General features: G+C 39.9%; 3 protein-coding genes across 5 annotated transcripts; all 3 read left to right on the top strand.

The window, feature by feature from the left end:
• Nucleotides 1-71: 71 nt before the first annotated feature.
• Nucleotides 72-6,561, top strand: tekt2 (tektin 2). 3 transcript variants are annotated; one of them, XM_086279268.1, is made up of 10 exons: nt 72-251; nt 1,917-2,151; nt 2,260-2,385; nt 2,951-3,156; nt 3,239-3,382; nt 3,766-3,880; nt 4,498-4,605; nt 4,697-4,840; nt 4,921-5,000; nt 5,329-5,436. In XM_086279268.1, the coding sequence occupies exons 2-10, from the start codon at nt 1,993-1,995 to the stop codon at nt 5,330-5,332; spliced, it is 1,086 nt and encodes a 361-aa protein (XP_086135394.1). In that variant the 5' UTR covers nt 72-251; nt 1,917-1,992; the 3' UTR covers nt 5,333-5,436. The 3 variants fall into 3 exon arrangements, with proteins under 3 accessions (XP_086135394.1, XP_086135392.1, XP_086135393.1); XM_086279266.1 differs by lacking the exon at nt 5,329-5,436 and adding an exon at nt 5,783-6,561 and having other exon boundaries at nt 75-251; XM_086279267.1 differs by lacking the exon at nt 5,329-5,436 and adding an exon at nt 5,783-6,561 and having other exon boundaries at nt 75-251; nt 1,989-2,151.
• Nucleotides 6,562-7,448: 887 nt separating this feature from the next.
• LOC147303519 (free fatty acid receptor 3) lies at nt 7,449-9,816 on the top strand. Its single transcript, XM_086280801.1, has one exon. It carries the CDS (start codon nt 8,168-8,170, stop codon nt 9,143-9,145), a length of 978 nt encoding a protein of 325 aa, XP_086136927.1. The 5' UTR covers nt 7,449-8,167; the 3' UTR covers nt 9,146-9,816.
• Nucleotides 9,817-16,651: 6,835 nt separating this feature from the next.
• On the top strand, nt 16,652-17,713 carry LOC147303520 (free fatty acid receptor 3-like). Its single transcript, XM_086280353.1, has one exon. It carries the CDS (start codon nt 16,652-16,654, stop codon nt 17,612-17,614), a length of 963 nt encoding a protein of 320 aa, XP_086136479.1. The 3' UTR covers nt 17,615-17,713.
• Nucleotides 17,714-20,704: the final 2,991 nt, after the last annotated feature.

Raw genomic sequence — 20,704 nt, forward strand, 5'->3', positions numbered from 1 at the left:
AAACTTAAGTCTGCTTCTACAAGTCTAAAAGGAATTTTCCCCGGCTGTCATTTAGGCAAAGTGGATTTAAGTTGCTCGTGTTCCCTGATGATTATTTCCTGGTAATCTGACTCAAAACTAAACGTAATGAAGGTATTTTAATTATTAAAGCCTTTTAGGCGCAAGTTGTGTGTACTTGTTGCCTAGAGACGGTCGCCACGGATAACAAACCCCGGAAAAACCAGCTCAGCTCAGAAGGTACCAGAATTCCGGTGAGTAAGATCGAAGTGACGAAACATTTCAGCTAAATTTAAACATTACAATATTTTTCAGATTTAGATCTGGAAAACATAAAAGGGGGTATCCAGATTCAGAGGGGGAAAACAATAAATATTCAAATGAGCTGGTCAATGTTGGTATTTTCGAACATTGAAGTACATTTAATCAAGGGCAGCACTTCGTTCCACATTTTGGCTATTTTAGCCTACTTGACTGTTTTTATCTTGTTGCATTTTCTGATTCCGCTCTATTGCGTTTAATGCTGTACTCGTTCATTAATAACTCGTACAGTGCTCAAGAAACTACCTGGTACCAGACCCACCTGGCCTTTTTGACGGCCACGTCTGGCCCATGTACCTGAAACATAAAATCAGTTAATTACAGATAAATCGGGGAGACAGCTGGTAGAAAGTTTTGGTTCATTTTTGATCCTTTATTCATGCACGTACATAATAAAAAGTCAAATATGATCTTCCTTTGAACTTGTTTCTACTTTTTGCTAAAATGTTATTTGGAAAAAGAATTGCAAAGGTAGTTTGTACTTTGATTTATTTATATTTTTTGCATGTTTTCCCGCTTTAAATAATAATAATTTATTTTCTTATATTTTTAATCTATCCTTTATTTATACAGGTAGTCCCACTGAGACTCAATGTCTCATTTACAAGAGAGACCTGTTTGAGAATAACAATAAAATTACAACCATAAAAGAAATAATTGTACGTGGTGGTGTAGCCTTTTAGACTCCAATAATTACTTAATTCCTAATATTTCACAAAGGTGTGTCATCTTGTTCTTTCAGCTGCTCCCTTTAGCAGTAGATCATCTGTGTCCATCTCATCAACTCCCTAATATCCTCCTCTGTCACACCAACCCTCTGCATGTCCTCCTTTACTCCACCCATGAATCTTCTCTGTTGTCTTCCTCTTTTCTTCCTGCCTGGCCTGAATTATTTTGATTGCACAATCCAAATTATTTATAATAATTAAATTAAAAAGGTCCTTGATATTCTTACATGTTTTTGCAGTTGCTAAGAGGTGATGTAACTTTGAAAGGAGTATTTACACAGTGTAGTATCTGTTTATTTTCGTGCTTTTATCACTGATGTTTTATTAATGTTTCTGTTTCTGGCAGCCCGTTAAATCTCAAATCTGCATTTAGTGTTATTAAATACACAGGGATGGTTTGTTTGTAAGTATGGTTTATTAACACAAAGCACACTCATTCAAATATATATTGTAATAACATCTATCAGTTTACTTTGTCAGCATTTCATAATGATATTATAACTAACGCTCCAGATGGCGCACTTATATAATTAATACACTATTGGGTTTATTGTGTGCAGTTTTGATAGAGTCATAAAATCTAAAGTAGTTGATTAACTGCAATATAGTCACTGACACAAAACAGAGTAACAAACAATGCAATATTTACCTTGGATCAAAGCAAATTACTATTGTGATATTTAATAAAATGGAAACATTCAAAATAAAGAGCAAAATTTTGATGAGTTTTTATGATCGTTCGGATTTTTCAGGGGATATAATGCCATTATTTTGTAATAATATCAGTTTGTAATTGCTACTCATAACTGCACTTTTTTCTGGTAGTACCTTTGCACTGGTAATATATGTGTTGGTGTTTGATCTTCACAGAGACATAGAAAAAGATCCCCCACATTTAGCTGTACGTGAAAGATCCAGTGAATCTGGGCCTTGTTTCAGCAGAAATATGATGCCTTCACTAAATGCAAAGCCTGGCCTGCACCGCAGTGTGTCAGAGTGGACCAGCAACAATCAGCAGCTATCTGCCACAGCTCAACACGAACGACACATTTCGAATGTCATCAGACAGGAAGGGAGGACACTACGCAACGAGACTAACTTTAAGGTGGGGTCTTGTTTTGTTGGCAGAGCTCAAAGGACACTGTCCACTGGACCATCCAACAATGTCCTTTCTTTCTCCACACGTTGTTAATAAAGCACCTTTTCTCCATAGACACGCTGGGATGAGACTGATACGTGTCGTAGGCTGAGTGACCGTGTTTGGGATGTTGCTCGGTGGAAGGAAGTGTTGGAAACTTGTGCTCAGAAAGTAGATGAAGAGATGGAGACTCTGACACTGGTGATTTATTCAGACTTTTTAAAAGCAGAGGTTGAATCTGTAGACTGTATAAGAAACACGGAAATACGGTAGCTGATATACTTCTTTGTCTAAAAAGTAAAGCCAACATTTCAGTGCCTTAAACCTGTTTTCTTTCTAATGACCAGCAGGTGGTGACACCATCTGGATGTGATAAAATCTCCTGACTCTTTATTTGGTTTAATAACTCAGCAAACATGTTCCTAATATGTTTAAGATCTCAGTCCCTGGTTTAAAGTCTTGTTTAACACAGCCTGATTTGCATTTTGTAATGAAGCTCTCGTTTGGAGACAATAAATTGGGATGTGCAGAGCCTGAGTAGACTGTGCCCTATAGTGGAAATGTCAGCTTGCCTCTCGCTAATCTTTGATTTCAAAATCCAAGATGGCCCCAGTATGACTGAGTGGTGCCTTTGTCCATTTTGTACATGTGCACATGTGTCATACTTAAAGAAACATCTAGGTGTTTCTTTGTCAAGTGCTCATAAAATCTTTACTCCTGGTCTCTGAGATAACTTTCATTTATGTGGGCTTCACGCTGGTGTCAGTCCAAAGAGCACACCGAGCAAGCTTTGGCTGCCACTGCTGTTCCTCTGGAGGTCACCACTGAATGCCTGACACTGAGGGAGGGACGGCAAGGGCACGAGCTGGTAACGGACCCCGTGGACGAACAGCTGAAGAAAGAGGTGGAGCTGATTGAAAGAGTGCAGCAAGTTCTGCAGCAGCACACTAGCAGGGCCTTTGAGCAGCTATGGTACGTTTCTGTTTTCCACTGCTGAAAATGCATGTTGACTTTAGCCAACTTCTAAGCTCCTCCCTTTTTCCTGGTTGCTAAGCATTCTGCAGGAGGTGCGGCACCAGCTGACTGCTGATCTCCAGAACAAGATGGATGCTCTGGATATTGACATGTCCTGTCTGTCACTTACGATAAAATCGCCCCACATCTCCCTAAAGACCAACCCGACTCGCATACCATCAGGGTAATCTTCAGATGAGGGTGTGCATGAAATATGAAGTATGCAGATCATAAAATGCTAGTGTATGATATAATTATTATCATAATTAAAAGATTGGTTGAATATTACTCCTCATTTGCTAAACTATGGAAATTCAATTCAACTTCAGTTACATAGAGCCAAATCACAACAAGGTGTTAGAACTTTTCATAAAGCTTTTGTAATATATACTTTTTTACATGAAATTTATATACAAAATTTGTTCTTTTACACACAAAAACCATAACTACTGAGTGTCACTGTAATATTGTGTATTATGCATTTTTGTGATGCTTGGTTACCGCTGTCTATTTAAACCGTATCATTCATAGCAGCTACTACTGTTATAACTGCTGTCTTTGGTGTAGCTCCTCCACCCCCCAGGAGTGGGTCCAGTTCAGCCAGCATAATGTGGCTCGTGCCCATGAGGCGATGCAGGTTTCCCAGCAAATAAGGGAGGATATGAACCTCACCCGAGCACAGGTAGGTGGTTTGCAACTAGTAGGAGTTCTTGAATATGACTTATTATACGACCAAGTACTATTCAAGTATTTTATTTAATTAAAAAAAATTAAAAAATGATAACCACCTAATGACTTTAATATTCATTAAACTGTGCACAAATATTGGTGCAACCCTCTCTCTGTGCTCAGTCTGTGTTCTCCAGATTTGACAAATGTTTATTTAATGATTAAAAGCTTTTTATGCACACATCATAGATCCATGTTTAAAAGCTTAAATTAAAGAGGAGATATGTAGTTACCACATTTATTAATCACAAAGATGCGCTTTGTGTATTAAATGTGTGTATTATATTTTTATTTTGTTAAAAAAAATCTTCTGATGTCACATTTAATTTAAAAATCATTGATATTCTAGGCAGTTTTAATCTATGGGATAAAGGTTTTACTTACATGTTAATAAGAACATTGTTTCACATGTCGGTGTTTGAACACCCGGGGGCGCTGCAGATGGTTAAAGGATTTCTTTAATTTGATTAATTTATTTTTATTTTGGTTTTCTTATATTGTCCACTAATCTTGCTTAGAGTAGGTGGGGCATATTTGCTGTTAATTTCTTTCTTTCTTTTTATTTCGTAGCTGCAGAATGAGTTGGAGACTCAACGCAGAGCCACAGAGTTTGCTCTCCGCAAACGTAATCACCTTGAAGAGCAGGCCCGACATGAGCTGGAGTGGCAAATAAAATCTGTAAGATCTTATAAATAATAGCTGTTAGCAGCAGGGTGAGGGAGTATAGTTTGTCATCGCATGTTCCCACTGCCTGTACATCCGTCTGTAGACTGAGGAGGAAATGGCAGAAATGGAAATTGACATCCACGGGCTGGATGCAGATCTGCAGGCGAAGACAGCCAACCTGAAGCTTGCTCACACCAGACTGGAGACCAGGACCAACAGGCCTAACGTGGACCTGTGCAGAGATGAGGTATATATCAGTTATATAGCAGCAGATGTGTCCCTGATTGCATTAGAAGTCTTTTCTCCTTTTATCGTGATGGTTTGCAGGTGCAGCACGGCCTCGTTAATGAAGTCCAGCAACTGGAGGCCACGATCGCAGCTCTGAAGCAGAAGCTCTCTGAAGCTCAGTGAGTCTTCATTTTTATTTGTGTGGCCAAACTAAGTAGTATTAACAATAATAATAATATATAAGTATTGTATATATTACACAAAACATATATGTGTTTGTGTAATATACTCTCAACCCTGTTTGGGAGTGTTGAAGCATCAGGGTAAGAATAGAGGTGGATGAAGTGATGCACTCATCAAGCCTGGTGCCTACTGCATAACCCTGTAAAGGAAGTGTTATGACTGGAGGTTGCTTCAGTTCAGCAGGTTGTAACTGAATGACGTTAAATGCCCGAAAAATTAGGTCAGCTTACTATTTTTCCACCAATTTCTTCCCTGATGGCACAGGTAAATTCCAAGATGACAATGTCCAGACCTTGAGAATCAGAGGGATGTGCTGGAGACAGAAGGGTCTGACTCTCCCATCACCAATATGAGATCTTATTGAAATCATACTATGTGTGGCATCATCACATCTCAAGCTTGTCCAGTTAAATAAATATTAGGTCCAATTATAGAATATGTATTCTATATATAATATAGAATATTAGATTGGGAAGTGTATAAACAATCTAATGGAAGAGAAACAGACAAGTTATAGAGTTACCGCTGAAATAACATAGGACTATAAAAATATATCTGTCACTCTTACAATCTTGAATATAAAGAGAAATACATTTTATGGATTTGTGATGTTTTAAAGTAATGATAAACCATAAAACCAAATTCAGAAGAACTTCTCGAGCATGCATGCCACCGGAGCTGATATTCATCCCTGCTCGCTGCTGTAATCCTCTCTCAGGCACTCTCTGCAGAAAATGAAGCTGCATCACTCCCGCATGCTGCAGGATCTTTCCAGAAAACAGGAAGCTCTGTCTCTGGAACAACGAAGCCTGAACACCCGCGCTCGCCTCACAGCAACCTCCAGCACCGACAATAAAAACTCGGCGCTCGTGGTCCCGCTGGCAAACTCCAGTGGGAGGAGCAACCTGCAGCTGCTGGCTCAGTGAGAAGATGGTCTGAATGTTTTTGAGGGAAAAAAATCGAATAGTTATTTTAAGTTTAATTTGTTTAACCCTGCAGTCATAAACAAGCAATGGACACACAAAAATCTACTCACACTCTCAGTAAAAGTCTGGGCACAGTTCGCTTCACAAAGTAGTCCCGAAGAAAAAAAACAAACTTACTCCAGCTGCAACTTTTCTCCTCTTGTAAAATTATTATTCTGACCTCTGTTTTGTGTAGTTAATTTGCATTTTTGTGTATCATAATCCAGCAAGAAATGATTGATTTATCATCTCTAAATTGTGGATTAAACAGTCTTTTGAGTAAAATAAAAATTCACTCTTCAAACTATATCCGGCATCATATAATTATCCAAAATTCACACGTGAAAGTGCACGTTTTCATGTCTGTTTGGTTCTTTTATGCTTTAATGGCTTTGTTTAGTTTTGCCACACTGTTTGATCAACTGACGCTGCTGGCAGCTTAAAAGCTGCAATAATGAGGGGAACTTTGACTCTGATAAAATAACCTGGTAAACAGCCTGCCTAAAATAATAAACCTCACCCGGCGCTGTAGTAAAGTCTTCAGATGGATGTGTTTGTGTCATTCACTGACTTTTTATGAGTCACCAGATGATCTCGGGTGAGCTGTTTTTAACAGATGTTTGGTGAGTAAGATGTGCTCAGATAAGAGAAAAAATTGTATGAAAATAACACTAAAAAACCAAAAAACCCTCCCATGTGAGACAAAAAAGAAGTTACTTTCTAGGACACGATTACTGCACCAGGTGCAAATTACACAGAAATAGTTCTTTCTGTGAAAGAAAGGTTCATTTTAAACACAGATAAACTGTTTACTGGTTAGCTTTTCAGTGCTTAACTCTCCATTTTTGCACAGCTGTGTTAAATTTCCCATTTCTTAATGTAGACATGATCTGTGATGCCCCTGTTTTCCCAATAATTGGAACCATTTTAAGCTGTTCTTTCCAGGAAATATCTCAGAAAAACATCAGAGCATAACTGAAGTATTTTAAATTTGTCAAGCAGTTAATTTTGGCAACACAACTACAACATAGTGAGCATTCGAATAGGTAATGGTGCTGCATTAATACCAATAACAGAAATGGAAGCGCTACCGGAGAAAATGACGCAAGACAGTGCAAACAGAAACGGCCTGAAAGGAAAAACAAAATCAGACTGGTAAATAAAAGCTGTGCTACTGTCACGTTCATTTAACAATACAGGAAAAGTGTCGTCAGTTCATTGCAAACATTCAGATCAAATATCCGAAGACTGGACGCTGTAGACGTTGGTTTTAAAGACTGGATCAATAGACTGATCAAACACCTAATAGCTGTGTTTTGAATGGCGGCAGCTCCATTCTTAGAAAAAAAAAATTGTCGAGTGAATTTTCTGCTCCATTTTCTTCACCAGCAGCCTCCCGCATGACACACCCACCTCGCCTAACACACTTTCCCACATGCACACACAGAACACCCACAATAAGGAAAACACCGTCCACCATAAAACTGTTCAAAGTGCCTTCATGTCACAAACAAATCACCATTTCCCAAAGCCCAACCCATCCTCTGCTCGCACTAACCATCGGTTTTCAGCACATTTATGACTTTACTGCCTGGCCCTCCAGTTCATTTACACAGCCTTGAATTTAAGAGGATGGGCATGTGCTTCCTGACAGGTTGAATTATTCTGAATCATTTCACTTAAGGGCCCAGATGCTAACTGTCTGTTGCCCTTCACTGAGAAGGCAATTAAGGTGGCCTGGTGCCGGCTAAATGCCCCCCAGCTTCTGCATGGGTGAGTACGTCTTGTTATCTGCATCTCTGTCATGATGTCGTATGAACCTCGTCCCCCTGTGTGCCCATACACATCCTCCCATTTGTGGCCACCACCTCTTTTTTTTTTTGGCATCACCTGTCTCTGTGCCTCAGACCTGCTTGTGCACATGATGGCGAGAGAAACCCGGCTCTTCTGCAGCCACTTTACCGCCTCGGAAAACATTCCAAACGGAGACTTTGCTGTTTTAAAGACGTTGTAGATAAACGGAGAGGACAAAAGGTCAGCAGTGTGCATATTTCCAGGCAGGACTTTTCTTCAACCTTCAAACTATGTCATGGTAAACTGGAGGCGGTGCTACCAGTTTAGTGAACTCATCTGAAGAGATGCAGCTGGCTGTCAAGGACTGCATTGCTCTCATCATCTACATCTTGACCTTTCTGCTCGGCCTTCCTGCCAACCTGCTCGTCTTCTTTGTGTACATGCGCAAGGCTCGTAAACATGGTGCCACACCCAACGTGGTCTATGCCCTCAACTTGTGTCTGGCCAACTTGGGGCTGTTAGTCTGGCTGCCTGTCAAGACTCTGGAGACTTTGCTTCAGGACTGGAGGCTGCCTGCTCCCGTGTGTCTTGTCTACAACTTCTTCCTCTTCTCGTCCCTGTATGGCAGCTGTCTGTTCATCACTGCTGTAACAGCGGGTCGTTACTTCAGCATAGCATTCCCGATTGTCTACAAGAGATGGCGCTGTGCTCGTAACTCCTGCATCATCAGCGCTGTCTTGTGGCTGTTGGTGGTGCTACACCTCAGCCCTGGCGTGATGGTCGAAGAAGGGGGGTTTTTTGTTTCCACAGGTAATAACTCCTCAGTTTGCTATGAAGTTTTTAGTGCGTCCCAGCTGGCCGTGCTGCTGCCACTCCGCCTGGAGATGGCCATCACCCTGTTTCTTTTGCCTCTGATTGTGTCAACTTTTTGCACGATGCGCTGCGTCACGCTGGTGTGGCGCTCGAAATTGTCCCCCATGGGAAAAAGAAGAGTGCTGGCTGTTGCGCTGTCCACGCTCGCTGTGTTTGTGGTTTGCTACGCACCCTACAACGCCTCACACGTCGTGGGGTTTGTGATGGGGGAGAACGTGAAGTGGAGGACGTACGCTATGCTGACGAGCACCTGTAACGTATTCCTGGACCCTGTGGTCATGCTGATGCTATCTCCAGTCATGTCAAGAGGCATCTTGGGAAGAATCTGTGGACGGCAAAGCCAGTTCAGCCACAGGGGGGGTTCTCGGTACCGGTGTAAAGCCGTCAGTGAAGCTTCAAAAGTTAGACCACCAACTGTCCCATCTGAGGGGAGCAAACCTGGGGCTTAGATGACCTGAGAGTGTCACAAGGAGACTGTGCAACAAATTCAAAAGAAGAAATGGTGCAAAAACATTTAGTCTGATATGACCACTCTTCATGTACCAGTAACCTCTGCAAACAGACCCAGTAAACCTCCTCCACACTGACTGTCCAGCTACATGAAGTCTGTTAATTCAGAGCTGACTGACTTCTTCAAAGCTTTGTGTCGTCAGGCGTTAACGACCTGTTTAGACCAAATGTTTCTAAAGAAAAGAGATGATGTAAAAGCCTATTTTGCAGACGGAATACAGCTGTAAGGTACTGCTGTGTCACATGTAATGTTTTGCTGATTCTTGTAACATCCTTGTTTTGGATTAAAATGATGTGTGGATAGTATGTGAAATCATTGTTTTTGACCAGGCACACTGTGTATGTTTAAACATTTTATTTCAGATTTCATGAGGAATGTTTATCGGCTGATTTTAAATGGCTCCATCTGGTGTCTCAAGCTGTAAAAGCTCACTTTAAAATCTGTCATGTTTTGGAAAGTGTTCAGTATTATAAGACATTTCTCACAGGTGAAGCTAATCACAACACAACTGCCTTGATTTTCAGTGGCAGAATTATCAGCACGGCAACATGAAACAAATCTTTAATGTTATTAGTTACACCTGTGTGTGTGTACATGTTTAGATATCTTTTTGAGGACAGAATATGCCTTTTTCCCAATAAGTGACTATTAGTCCCCACAAGTAGTGGGGACTAATAGTCACTTATTGGGAAAAAGTGCCCTTCCCCTCAAGTTTGAAGGCACTTTTGAGGCTCAAAATGTGTTTTTAGTGTCAGGGTTACAATTAAATTATGGTTAGGTTTAGTCTAAGGGTCAAGGTTAGGGTAAGTGTCTGGGGAAAGCATTATGTTAAAAACATGTCCTCACTAAGATATGAAAACGAGTTTGTGTGTGTGTGGCGTGTGTGTGTGTGGCGTGTGTGATGTGTGTTCTGTGTGTGTGTTTTAAACAGCTTTTTGATAAACTTTAATTATCAAAAATATGATGTCTGAAATTAATTACATTTAAATGAACATCATAAATTTTTTGTTTGTGCATAAATTGATCAGTTCCTGAAAAGTTGAGTCTCTTGACTAATAAAGCAGTGTGTTTACAAATGTGTTGTGTTGTTTGTCTTTTCAGAAAATTTAAAATAATAAATCTGACTTGTGATCAATCACGGGTGACTTTAATGCAAAGTTGGAGATGAGAGGTAAGTCTTGGATCAAGAAATAAAAGCGGTCAGCATCTTATTGGACAGATAAAGCAAAATCACTATATCATTGGAAATAGATGACATTGCCTTCAGTGAAAGCTTGTAAAGTGTATCCGGGGGCAGACTCTTGTAGTGATCGTAGTCCATTTCGCTTTAAGAAAACAAAGAAAGTCCTAGATGCCTACAATACCTGTCCTCATGTAAGTATGGATATTAAACAAGAAACCTATGAATACCATCAGTTCAGCAGAGATGTGAGTCATCATGCACTGACAGACTGACTAATGAAGACGTCTTAAAAAGAGCAAAACAACTTTGTAAAAATATAATGATTGAATAAAGATTCCCATTATAATAGATATGTTTCATCACAGGACACATATCCCTCTAATGGGATAACTACACTCCTCACAGCAGAACAGTGTTAGGGTCAAGTTTTCTCTTTAGTTTGTCACCTTTGTGAGACCCTGTGTCCTCATCCTGAACCTTATACTTCCTCCTGGTCAATAAAGTAATAATAATAATAATAATAATAATGGATTGCATTCATATAGCGCTTTTCGAGACCCTCAAAGCACTTTTACAATTCCACTATTCATTCACTCTCACATTCACACACTGGTGGAGGCAAGCTACACTTTAGCCTCAGGGCAGCTGTGGCTAAAGTGTGCTATACTTTGGTGACTTTATTGTCTGATGCTGTAAATAAACCCGTTGTCTTCATATGAGGACATTAAAAATTACTAATGTTATTAACGTTCAAAAAAGATGCTTAGAGTTACACCAATCAGGTAACACTAATCCCAAATAGCTAGTAGAAATTAAAGATCCTTCCTAAACAATAGCTTGGGTCTCAGGAAACACCTGTTTTGTTATAGCATGCTAAAAGAACATAGACTGTTTAAGTAAATACACTACACACATATGATAATACTTAAATAAAGAGATATGTAATACATACATATCTCAGTTATAAATTATGCTGTACTTTTGTGTTTAATAAATAAAAAATAATAAATTAACAGACTTCCAACCAATATGTATTAAGTAAAATAAATAAATACAAACAATGCAAAGTAAAAATAAAAAATTATAACATACAGACTAAAACACAATTAAAACACACGTGTTGATAAGCTTCTGTGTTTCTCTTGGATAACCTGCATGCAAAGGTTTTAGTGGAAAATTTCCAAATAAACACTCGGACTCTTGGCTCGCGTTCAGCGCTACTGTATACGAGCCACTGCATGATAAACACATCTGGTCTTAATGTGCCTATAATGTTCAGCTTCCACTTATGCACATCAGACTGGGGTCATCTGACGCTGTCCTGCACATAAATCCTTGTTGTTTAGAGATTTGATGTGCTCTGAAGTGATATAAAAAGAGAGGCTGGTGGGAGGGGTTGAGACACAAACACACCCAGTGTTAGAGCACAGCGGAGCTGAAGGACTAAGTGGGCAGCAGACTGATCACATCACGTCAGGTAAACCAAACCATCTGTGTCTTTATCATGCTTATTTAATCCCTATTATTGAATTTTTGGTGCCGTATATGACATCAAAAATGACTCAAAGTCATACTTTCAGGTAAATCTGGAAATGAATAGAAAAGTGAGGATTTAGAAACATTTTAAAAAGTGTAACCAGCTTACAGCCGTTGTTCATGTATTATATGCGTTTCATATTTTTGTTTTTAACTTTGCTGAAGTTATAAGTGAAATGCAATCAGGAATGTGACTGACAAGCTTCATGTTAGGCAACAGTAACAAGGCTCTTCATATTTTTAGAAAAAAATATTTTTCATTATTTTTAATAAACCCACCTTATTATATTTTACATTGCAAGCAGAGCTGGTTCTGCTACACTCCAGGTGTTAAACGTGGCCCAAAACTGGCCCACCTCACTGGATTGCTGAAAAATCATTAATTAACTCCAACGTTATCAGATCAGATCGAAATTTGTTGTATCCCAAGTTGCTTCATTAAGAATTCAATTCCATCGTCATTACTGGAGTCTGTACATGTTTTTTAATGTACATGTAATTGTCACAGACCCCACAGTTAATCCCTGTTCTCTGTTTGGTTTGTAGTTTTATTGATGGTTCAGGGTTTGTTTATCATTTATTCCAGAGCATCATGGGTCTTCAGTGTGTTTGTGGACTCATTATATACCTCTCTGTGTCACCTCTTCTGTTACAGTGGGGCAAAAAAGTATTTAGTCAGCCACCGATTGTGCAAGTTCCCCCACTTAAAATGATGACAGAGGTCAGTAATTTGCACCAGAGGTACACTTCAACTGTGAGAGACAGAATGTGAAAAAAAAATCCATGAATCCACATGGTAGGATTTGTAAAGAATTTATTCGTAAATTAGGGTGGAAAATAAGTATTTGGTCACCTCAAACATGGAAAATCTTTGGCTCTCACAGACCTGTAACGTCTTCTGTAAGAAGCTTTTCTGTCCCCCACTCGTTACCTGTATGAATGGCACCTGTTTGAACTCATCATCTGTATAAAAGACACCTGTCCACAGCCTCAAACAGTCAGACTCCAAACTCCGCCATGGCCAAGACCAAAGAGCTTTCGAAGGACACCAGGAAAAGTCTTGTAGACCTGCACCAGACTGGGAAGAGTGAATCTACAATAGGCAAGCAGCTTGGTGTGAAAAAATCAACTGTGGGAGCAATCATCAGAAAATGGAAGACATACAAGACCACTGATAATCTCCCTCGATCTGGGGCTCCACGCAAGATCTCATCCCGTGGGGTCAAAATGATCATGAGAACGGTGAGCAAAGATCCCAGAACCACACGGGGGGACCTGGTGAATGACCTGCAGAGAGCTGGGACCAAAGTAACAAAGGTCACCATCAGTAACACACTACAACGGCAGGGAATCAAATCCCGCAGTGCCAGACGTGTTCCGCTGCTGAAGCCAGTGCATGTCCAGGCCCGTCTGAAGTTTGCCAGAGAGCACATGGATGATACAGCAGAGGATTGGGAGAATGTCATGTGGTCAGATGAAACCAAAGTAGAACTTTTTGGTATAAACTCAACTCGTCGTGTTTGGAGGAAGAAGAATACTGAGTTGCATCCCAAGAACACCATACCTACTGTGAAGCATGGGGGTGGAAACATCATGCTATGGGGCTGTTTGTCTGCCAAGGGGACAGGACGACTGATCCGTGTTAAGGACAGAATGAATGGGGCCATGTATCGTGAGATTTTGAGCCAAAACCTCCTTCCATCAGTGAGAACTTTGAAGATGAAACGAGGCTGGGTCTTCCAACATGACAATGATCCAAAACACACCGCCCGGGCAACAAAGGAGTGGCTCCGTAAGAAGCATTTGAAAGTCCTGGAGTGGCCTAGCCAGTCTCCAGACCTCAACCCCATAGAAAATCTGTGGCGGGAGTTGAAAGTCCGTGTTGCTCGGCGACAGCCCCAAAACATCACTGCTCTCGAGAAGATCTGCATGGAGGAATGGGCCAAAATACCAGCTACTGTGTGTGCAAACCTGGTAAAGACCTATAGTAAACGTTTGACCTCTGTTATTGCCAACAAAGGTTATGTTACAAAGTATTGAGTTGTATTTTTGTTATTGACCAAATACTTATTTTCCACCCTGATTTACGAATAAATTCTTTACAAATCCTACCATGTGGATTCATGGATTTTTTTTTCACATTCTGTCTCTCACAGTTGAAGTGTACCTCTGGTGCAAATTACTGACCTCTGTCATCATTTTAGGTGGGGGAACTTGCACAATCGGTGGCTGACTAAATACTTTTTTGCCCCACTGTATGTTCATGCATGTTATATGTTTGTCCTTATTTCAGTGCAGCTCTTATTGATCCCCTGCTTTGTTTTGATAGTGTTTGTCTCTTGTGCCCCTTCTTCCTGCATGATTACCCTGAAATATGTCTCATTTCTTTCCTGATATTTCCACTCCTCTGATTAGCAGTCTGTGTATAAATAGTCCTCCCCCCATCCTTTGTAGAGTTGTCTGCTGTTCTGCTGTGTATGTGTTCTTGTGTGGATTTTATTTGTCTTGCTTTTAGACTTCTACTTGGACTCTACTATTTTGTTTATTGGACTTTTAAATGGCTAGCTTTTGTTTATTGGAACTGCTCCTCTCTGTTTTGGGGTCCTCTCACTAAAGCCCCTGTGAGAGTAATGACAACAGACTAAATCTGGAAAAGACCTTGTTGAAATAGTGCTGCTTTATCTTAATCATGTATTTGTAAATGGATGGTGCAGTAAATGTTTGCTTGCTTTTACTTGTCACAAAAGCAGCTGGGATAACAGTTGTGAGTTTGGACAGTCATCGTGCCATAAAATGGAAATACGATGTACAAAATTTGGATTCATCACTCTATCGCACTTGCTTCAACTGATTTTCAGACCAGTTGTTGTGTAATTTGGCACACCTGTGCTTTTTCTCCCCTTTTCCCTCCTTTAAGACTGGCAGCCTAAGAGCTGAGACTATTTCTGATGGGGGTTTGGCAAAGAGTAAATGGATCAGCGCTCCCTAGTGAAACAATTAAAAACTAGTTGTGTAAACACAACACTGGTTCATCTCCTGAATTTGGTGCCTTCTTCTGCTTGAATGACTCATAGGTCAGTGTTAAAAGAAAACAAGAGAACAAAACACAAATAAACTAAACACTCCTCCCTCTGAAAATGGTTAGGCACAAGGACTGGACTGAAAGAAAAACTTTGAAAGATAAAACTTGAAGAAAACTTAAAGAAATCAGGGGTGGCTCAAAAAGAAGCACTTTTACGGCTTCTTTTTTATTTTGACTTGGATTTCAAAATTAGGTATCTTGTAGTTTAATGCACTTACAGATCTTTTTGTGGGATCCGACAACGAAAAAAAGAAGAAAAGGAAAGTGTAGCTTCCTCTGCAAAACTGCAGCATTTTGCCAAAATGTGTTGATATAGAAAAAAAAAATTTGCTTTTTAAAAAAAGGTAAATTCTCTTCTCTGGTCGCAGCAGAGCAGAGAGAGGAAACAATCTTCCTCCTCTCTTTGTTTGTGCCTTGGCCTTTTACACGAGAAGTTCTGATTAATCATTTCCACCTACGCTGCGCCGAGCTTCTCAGCGGTTGCTGGGAGATGATGTTTGGAGAATGGTGAGAACGAAATGTCCAGAAGTTTATTAAATTTCCGCTGGCGAAGGAGAGACTGTAGGCGCAGAAGGATGACAATATTAGGGGCAGTCTTGTGATGTGATCAAACAGTCTGTTTCCAAGAGGTGAAGAGAGCTGCAGCACTACAGAGCACTCTGTGATGGAGAGGCTGGATTTCAAAGCCTGAGTGAGGTGAGTTTATCTCCAGCTAACTTCGGACGGGGCGTATTTTATTTCTGGATGTCTTTATATGCAGAAATTTTGTCCCACTTTCTCCATTTCTTTGACAATAAGATGTTGCAGGTAAATCTGAGCCAAATGGACTCAGATGTTTGTTACTTTTTAACAGTCAGCTTTAAAAGTCTGTGTTGTTAGAAAGTTTGGGGGAGTTTCTTTCTGATTGCAAAGAAGAATAAAAAGTATTTTATTCCTCTGTAGCAGAGAGCTCACCAGTTGCTCCAGTTCCTTTTTTTTTTTGTTTCCCAGAAAAAACGTTGACACTTCATACACCACACTAATTCTGATGTTCTACTTTTAAATAAGAAAAAACAAATTTGTGCATCTTTAAATTTAAATGTTTTCTAGATGGTAAGGTAGCAATCAACTGATGTGTTAGAATATTCCACTGTGGATTTTTTTCTTTTCTTTTACGGAAATTATTATTTGCAAATGTTTGAATCTGATGTCAAAGAGCGTGTGAAGCTTTAGAGAAGATAATGTGCTGTTGTGACCGCTGCTTGATTTGTTCTGTGTTTAAAGCCAAAGTTCAGTGCCTTTACCTGGTAGTGGCAAGGAAAGAGCAGGCTGATGACTTTCTGAAAAACCTTCTTTTGTGTATTTTTTAAACATTTTAGCTTAAAAAACAAACAAACAAACAAATGCAAAAGACAAGAACTGGTTTCCTTTGCAAACAAGATAAACTGACTTATTAATATTGATGCATGGAGTTATATAAACATTCACATCTCTATGGCAGATGAAATATATTAGCTGTTTTTCTATTAAGCTTTCTTTCTTTCTGATGCAAAGTTAAGAAAAATGTAAGTATGAGCTGTTTCTGAGTCTTTGGTGCTACTTGATCACAACTTGCTTTCTTCCTCCCTGCAGTGTCTGTGAGAGTGTGTCCCTAAGAAGACACCATGGCATACAATCTGTTGCTTTCTGTCTACATTATCACCTTCCTCATGGGAGTTCCCGCCAACATCCTGGCATTTGGTACCTTCTGCCGCAAGGTGTATCGCAAGCCAACCCCGATAGACATCCTCCTCCTCAACCTGACCATCTCCGACCTGATTTTCCTGGCTTTGCTGCCTTTTAAAATGAAGGAGGCCTTTGATGACATGGAGTGGTTGCTGCCCTACTCCCTCTGTCCCTTCACTGGGTTTCTCTTCTATGTCACCATCTACAACAGCACCCTGCTGCTCACCGCCGTGAGTGTGGAGCGTTACCTAGGGGTCGCCCACCCCATCAGGCATTCCCTCCATCGGCGGCCTCGTTATGCTTTGTTGGCCTGTGTCATGTTCTGGTTGCTAACGTCTCTGAACCTCATCGTCGTCTACATCATGCCTTACCTCCAGTGGAGACACACCAATGGCAGCACTCCCGCCACACCTCCACCTAGCTGCTACCTGAATTTCTCCGACAAAGAGCTTGCAATCCTGCTGCCGTTCCGCCTCGAGCTCTTCCTCGTCCTCTTCTGCATCCCCTTCATCATCTGCTGCTTCTGCTACGTCAACCTAATCCTTATCCTGTCCCGTCTCCCAAATATCAGCAGGCGGCGGAGGCTGCGATGCATTGGTCTGGCTCTTGGCACACTGATCGTATTCTGCGTCTGTTTTGGTCCTTACAACATCTCCCATGTGGTAGGCTTTGTCAATAAGGAGAATCAGGAGTGGAGGACTGTGGCGTTGCTTTCCAGCACCTTAAATGCCTGCCTGGATCCATTTATCTTCTACTTGTCCTCGTCAGCCGTTAGAAGCATGTTAAAGCACTGCTTCAGGAACATCACAGCAAAGCTGCACATCCTGCGGTGTGAAGAGACTCAACACCGTCCTCAACAGAAACCAGAAACTGAAAAATACAAGAAAGCGGAACCTTCTTGAAAGTTCTAGAGAAATTCTGAACGTATTTATTTTATACAAAAGATATGGACAAAATGAAAAGCCAGGAAATGTTGTTCCACTGTGAGACTGAGTCAGTTCCTGTTGGTGTCAGTGGTTTAATTTATTTAAGGTAAAATATTTAAAGCTGAGTTTGAGTGATATGAATTAATTTCTGTATTGTCATGTGTGTTAACTGTGTTACTGTTGATTTTATAAACTGATGTCATAAATGACCATAATATTTCGTTACCAACTTAAATAGGACTTTAAATAAGAGCTAAAGAAAAATCTGGTTTAGTAGATTAGTTTTATCTCCTAAAAATACAGTAATTATTATTTTTCCCCCTGAATCAGGTCTTATTGTGATTAAGATCTGAGAAAATGAAAACAATTAGATATAAACACAGTCTGCAAACCAAACTAGTAGAACTACACAACCAAAGAAATAAGAAGCTATGAAAACAAACTCTGATAAATGTTTCAAAACTCTCCAAAGGAGGATAATGTATTTTAAATGAAGTTTTGTCTTTTTTTAGGTGGATAAAATGCTGAAAAATTGAGTAGGAGAAATAACTTATTAGAAAAATGCAAAAATAAGTGCGCCAAGGACGGAGCCCTGTGGAAGCCCATTTTGGATTGGTTGAGATCTGTGGACCAGCTTTTGAAAATGAAAGTTATTATTTTAATGATGAAAAAGAACACTTCTTTATCATTACACTTTAAATACAGTAATGGCTAAAAAGGTGTTTTGTTTGTTTTTAGTTATTTGCTCAGGTGGAATGGTAATCTACGGAGGTCCAGACTGTTATAAAGTTAAAGCTTATTATCTTTTTGTTTATCTTTACTCCGAGGCTAAAGGTGCACTCCATCTGTCTTTTGGCTATAAATGTAGCAGGAAACGGGCCCTTCAGAGCACCTGCTGTATACACTGTGCTGTACTCATGTCACTCAGAGTTCAACAAGGACACCGTTTAATTAAAGATAAGTGTTTTATAGAGATAAAGCAATTAAAAAACCCACGTTAGACCATATAGGCAGGAAGCGGAGAGACTGTACATTGCTGAGCTAATATGAAGTTATGAGCACAGACGGCCCGGAAGTGTAGACACAGATTAAACATGGATGTAGTGACACAGTTATAAAGTGTGTGTATTTGTGCTCTGCAGAGACTTCAGACAGTAACTGATAACCGACTTCAGGCCATTTCCTGTCAATAATAATGAACACCGCACTCGTGCGCAGGTGCAGAGATGCACACAGCTCATAGCCCTTTATCGTATCCAAGTATACACTGCACTCAGTGTGCACAAACAGTTTATTTTGAGCCGTCAGGCTGAATGCTGGAAGCAGGTGTGTTCGAGTACTACTTACATGGTTTTTGCATGGATGTAGAAATACCTCAAACACGAATAATGCACTGTAAAAATACTAACGTGTTTAAAAGAAAACTGGAAATACATTTTGAAAACATTTGCTCTGGACTGCTTTTATTACTACTTAATTACTTGCGTAGTAAGATACTAGTGCATACCAAGAGCTCAGCTAGTTTATTAGTTTAGCTAGGACTGCAGCTAATGGGATTTATTTTACAGCAGCATTTTTCGATATCACAATAACAACAACATAGTATTTGTAATGTTTCTGCAAAGAGCAACACCTTGATTTACAAAGAAAGGGCAAGTCCATCCATATTTGGATGCAACAGCACTTTGTGTTTCACTGATGACCGAGGGCTCCCTTCAGTTTTTAGTCTAGCAGTCAGGTGGTGGAAGTAAAGCCATTATTGGAGAATCAGCCTCAGCTTAAAGCTAAGAAGGACAGAAGTAGCTCTCCTTAGACTCATGCGTCTCAGATTTTGCAAAAAGCCTCAGTGTGATGTTTGGAAACAAAGACTGGATGTGACACTTTCTTCAAATCACGACAGCAACACGACTTTTATACATAGAGTATTTATTCCAAAAATTAAATATGACAAATTAAAAAAAGAAAAAAAAGAAAAAAGGCTCAACTTAGGACCAGGATCAGGTGAGTGTTAAGACAAACTTTAAAAGTCCTTTAACATACAGTTGTACTTATTAATATCATAAATTAAGAAAAAAAAAAAAAAAAACATTTTCAAACTCAAATTTTTTTTTTCCTTCAAGAATGATATGCAGCCAACCTTCAGAGGCATCTAAAGATTCATTCATTTTGTGGGGAATCCCTTAACATGGGAGACGGGCACTCGTGGAGAAACAAAAGCTCTTTGTCCAAGTCTGTAAACGTCTGAACTTGGCATTCGAAAACAAAATGAAGTTTTCATACAGAGACACGCAAACACGGAGAAAAAGGAAGGCCGGCCAAACCGATTGCACAGAAATTTTACAGCTGCTTCATTATTGCTGTCCATTTAAGAATGAACACACAAAACGCCAACCGAGGACAACATGCAGTACGCCTCACAGAAATAAATAAATATGCTACATCATGTCTACACTGAGATATTCGTTACCTACGAGTCATGAGTGCTTCTTACCCAACCCACTCGCCCAAGTTATGATTTGTATTACTGAAAAATGTTTGGTTTTAGGTTGTGCTCGAGTGCCCGTTCAATAAACCAATCCCTGCAGGCCTTTTGGTCCTGTCAGCTCAAAACGGATAAATTCTGCATATTTTTGTGTTCTTGGCATACATGTCAGAGGTATCCACACACATTACAGTATTTCCAGGTATTAATATATACGTATTAATGTAGACTCTGGGCTCAGCACACTTTGAACATTTTTTTTCCAGCACCATCAGAAAAAAGGCACAGTCTGTAACGGACAGGAAAACAACCCCCCAAAAATAAAGCCTCCTCTCATTAATATGCAAAATAAAAGGTTTAGTATATGAATAAAAATCAATGTCCTAAAGCTTCTCAGATGAGCTTTTGAGATGATAACACAAACAGAGTGTGCGGAGGGCTGAGGATTCATCTGATCGCTCTATGACAAGACAAACCTCGATCACATACATAAACCTAAATTTGGAAAGTTATCGCAGACCTCTACGTTATTAGTTATTAGGCTTCTGCTTTAAATAGGACTTTGTTAGAAAAATAAGCAATAC

This window comes from Aulonocara sp. 'chitande type north' Nkhata Bay, linkage group LG22 (assembly GCF_057382095.1).
Source record: "Aulonocara sp. 'chitande type north' Nkhata Bay isolate Kocher_YH1m ecotype deep benthic linkage group LG22, A_spYH_male_GT1.1, whole genome shotgun sequence".
NCBI classification, from domain to species: domain Eukaryota; kingdom Metazoa; phylum Chordata; class Actinopteri; order Cichliformes; family Cichlidae; genus Aulonocara; species Aulonocara sp. 'chitande type north' Nkhata Bay.

Excerpts from the sequence above, each read along its gene's own strand:
- LOC147303520 (XM_086280353.1), top strand. The coding sequence starts at position 16,652 with ATGGCATACAATCTGTTGCTTTCTGTCTACATTATCACCTTCCTCATG.
- tekt2 (XM_086279266.1), top strand. The coding sequence starts at position 1,993 with ATGATGCCTTCACTAAATGCAAAGCCTGGCCTGCACCGCAGTGTGTCA. Across the intron at positions 4,606-4,696 it reads TGGAGTGGCAAATAAAATCT|ACTGAGGAGGAAATGGCAGA; the intron begins GTAAGATCTTAT and ends ATCCGTCTGTAG. Across the intron at positions 4,841-4,920 it reads TGGACCTGTGCAGAGATGAG|GTGCAGCACGGCCTCGTTAA; the intron begins GTATATATCAGT and ends GATGGTTTGCAG.
- LOC147303519 (XM_086280801.1), top strand. The coding sequence starts at position 8,168 with ATGCAGCTGGCTGTCAAGGACTGCATTGCTCTCATCATCTACATCTTG.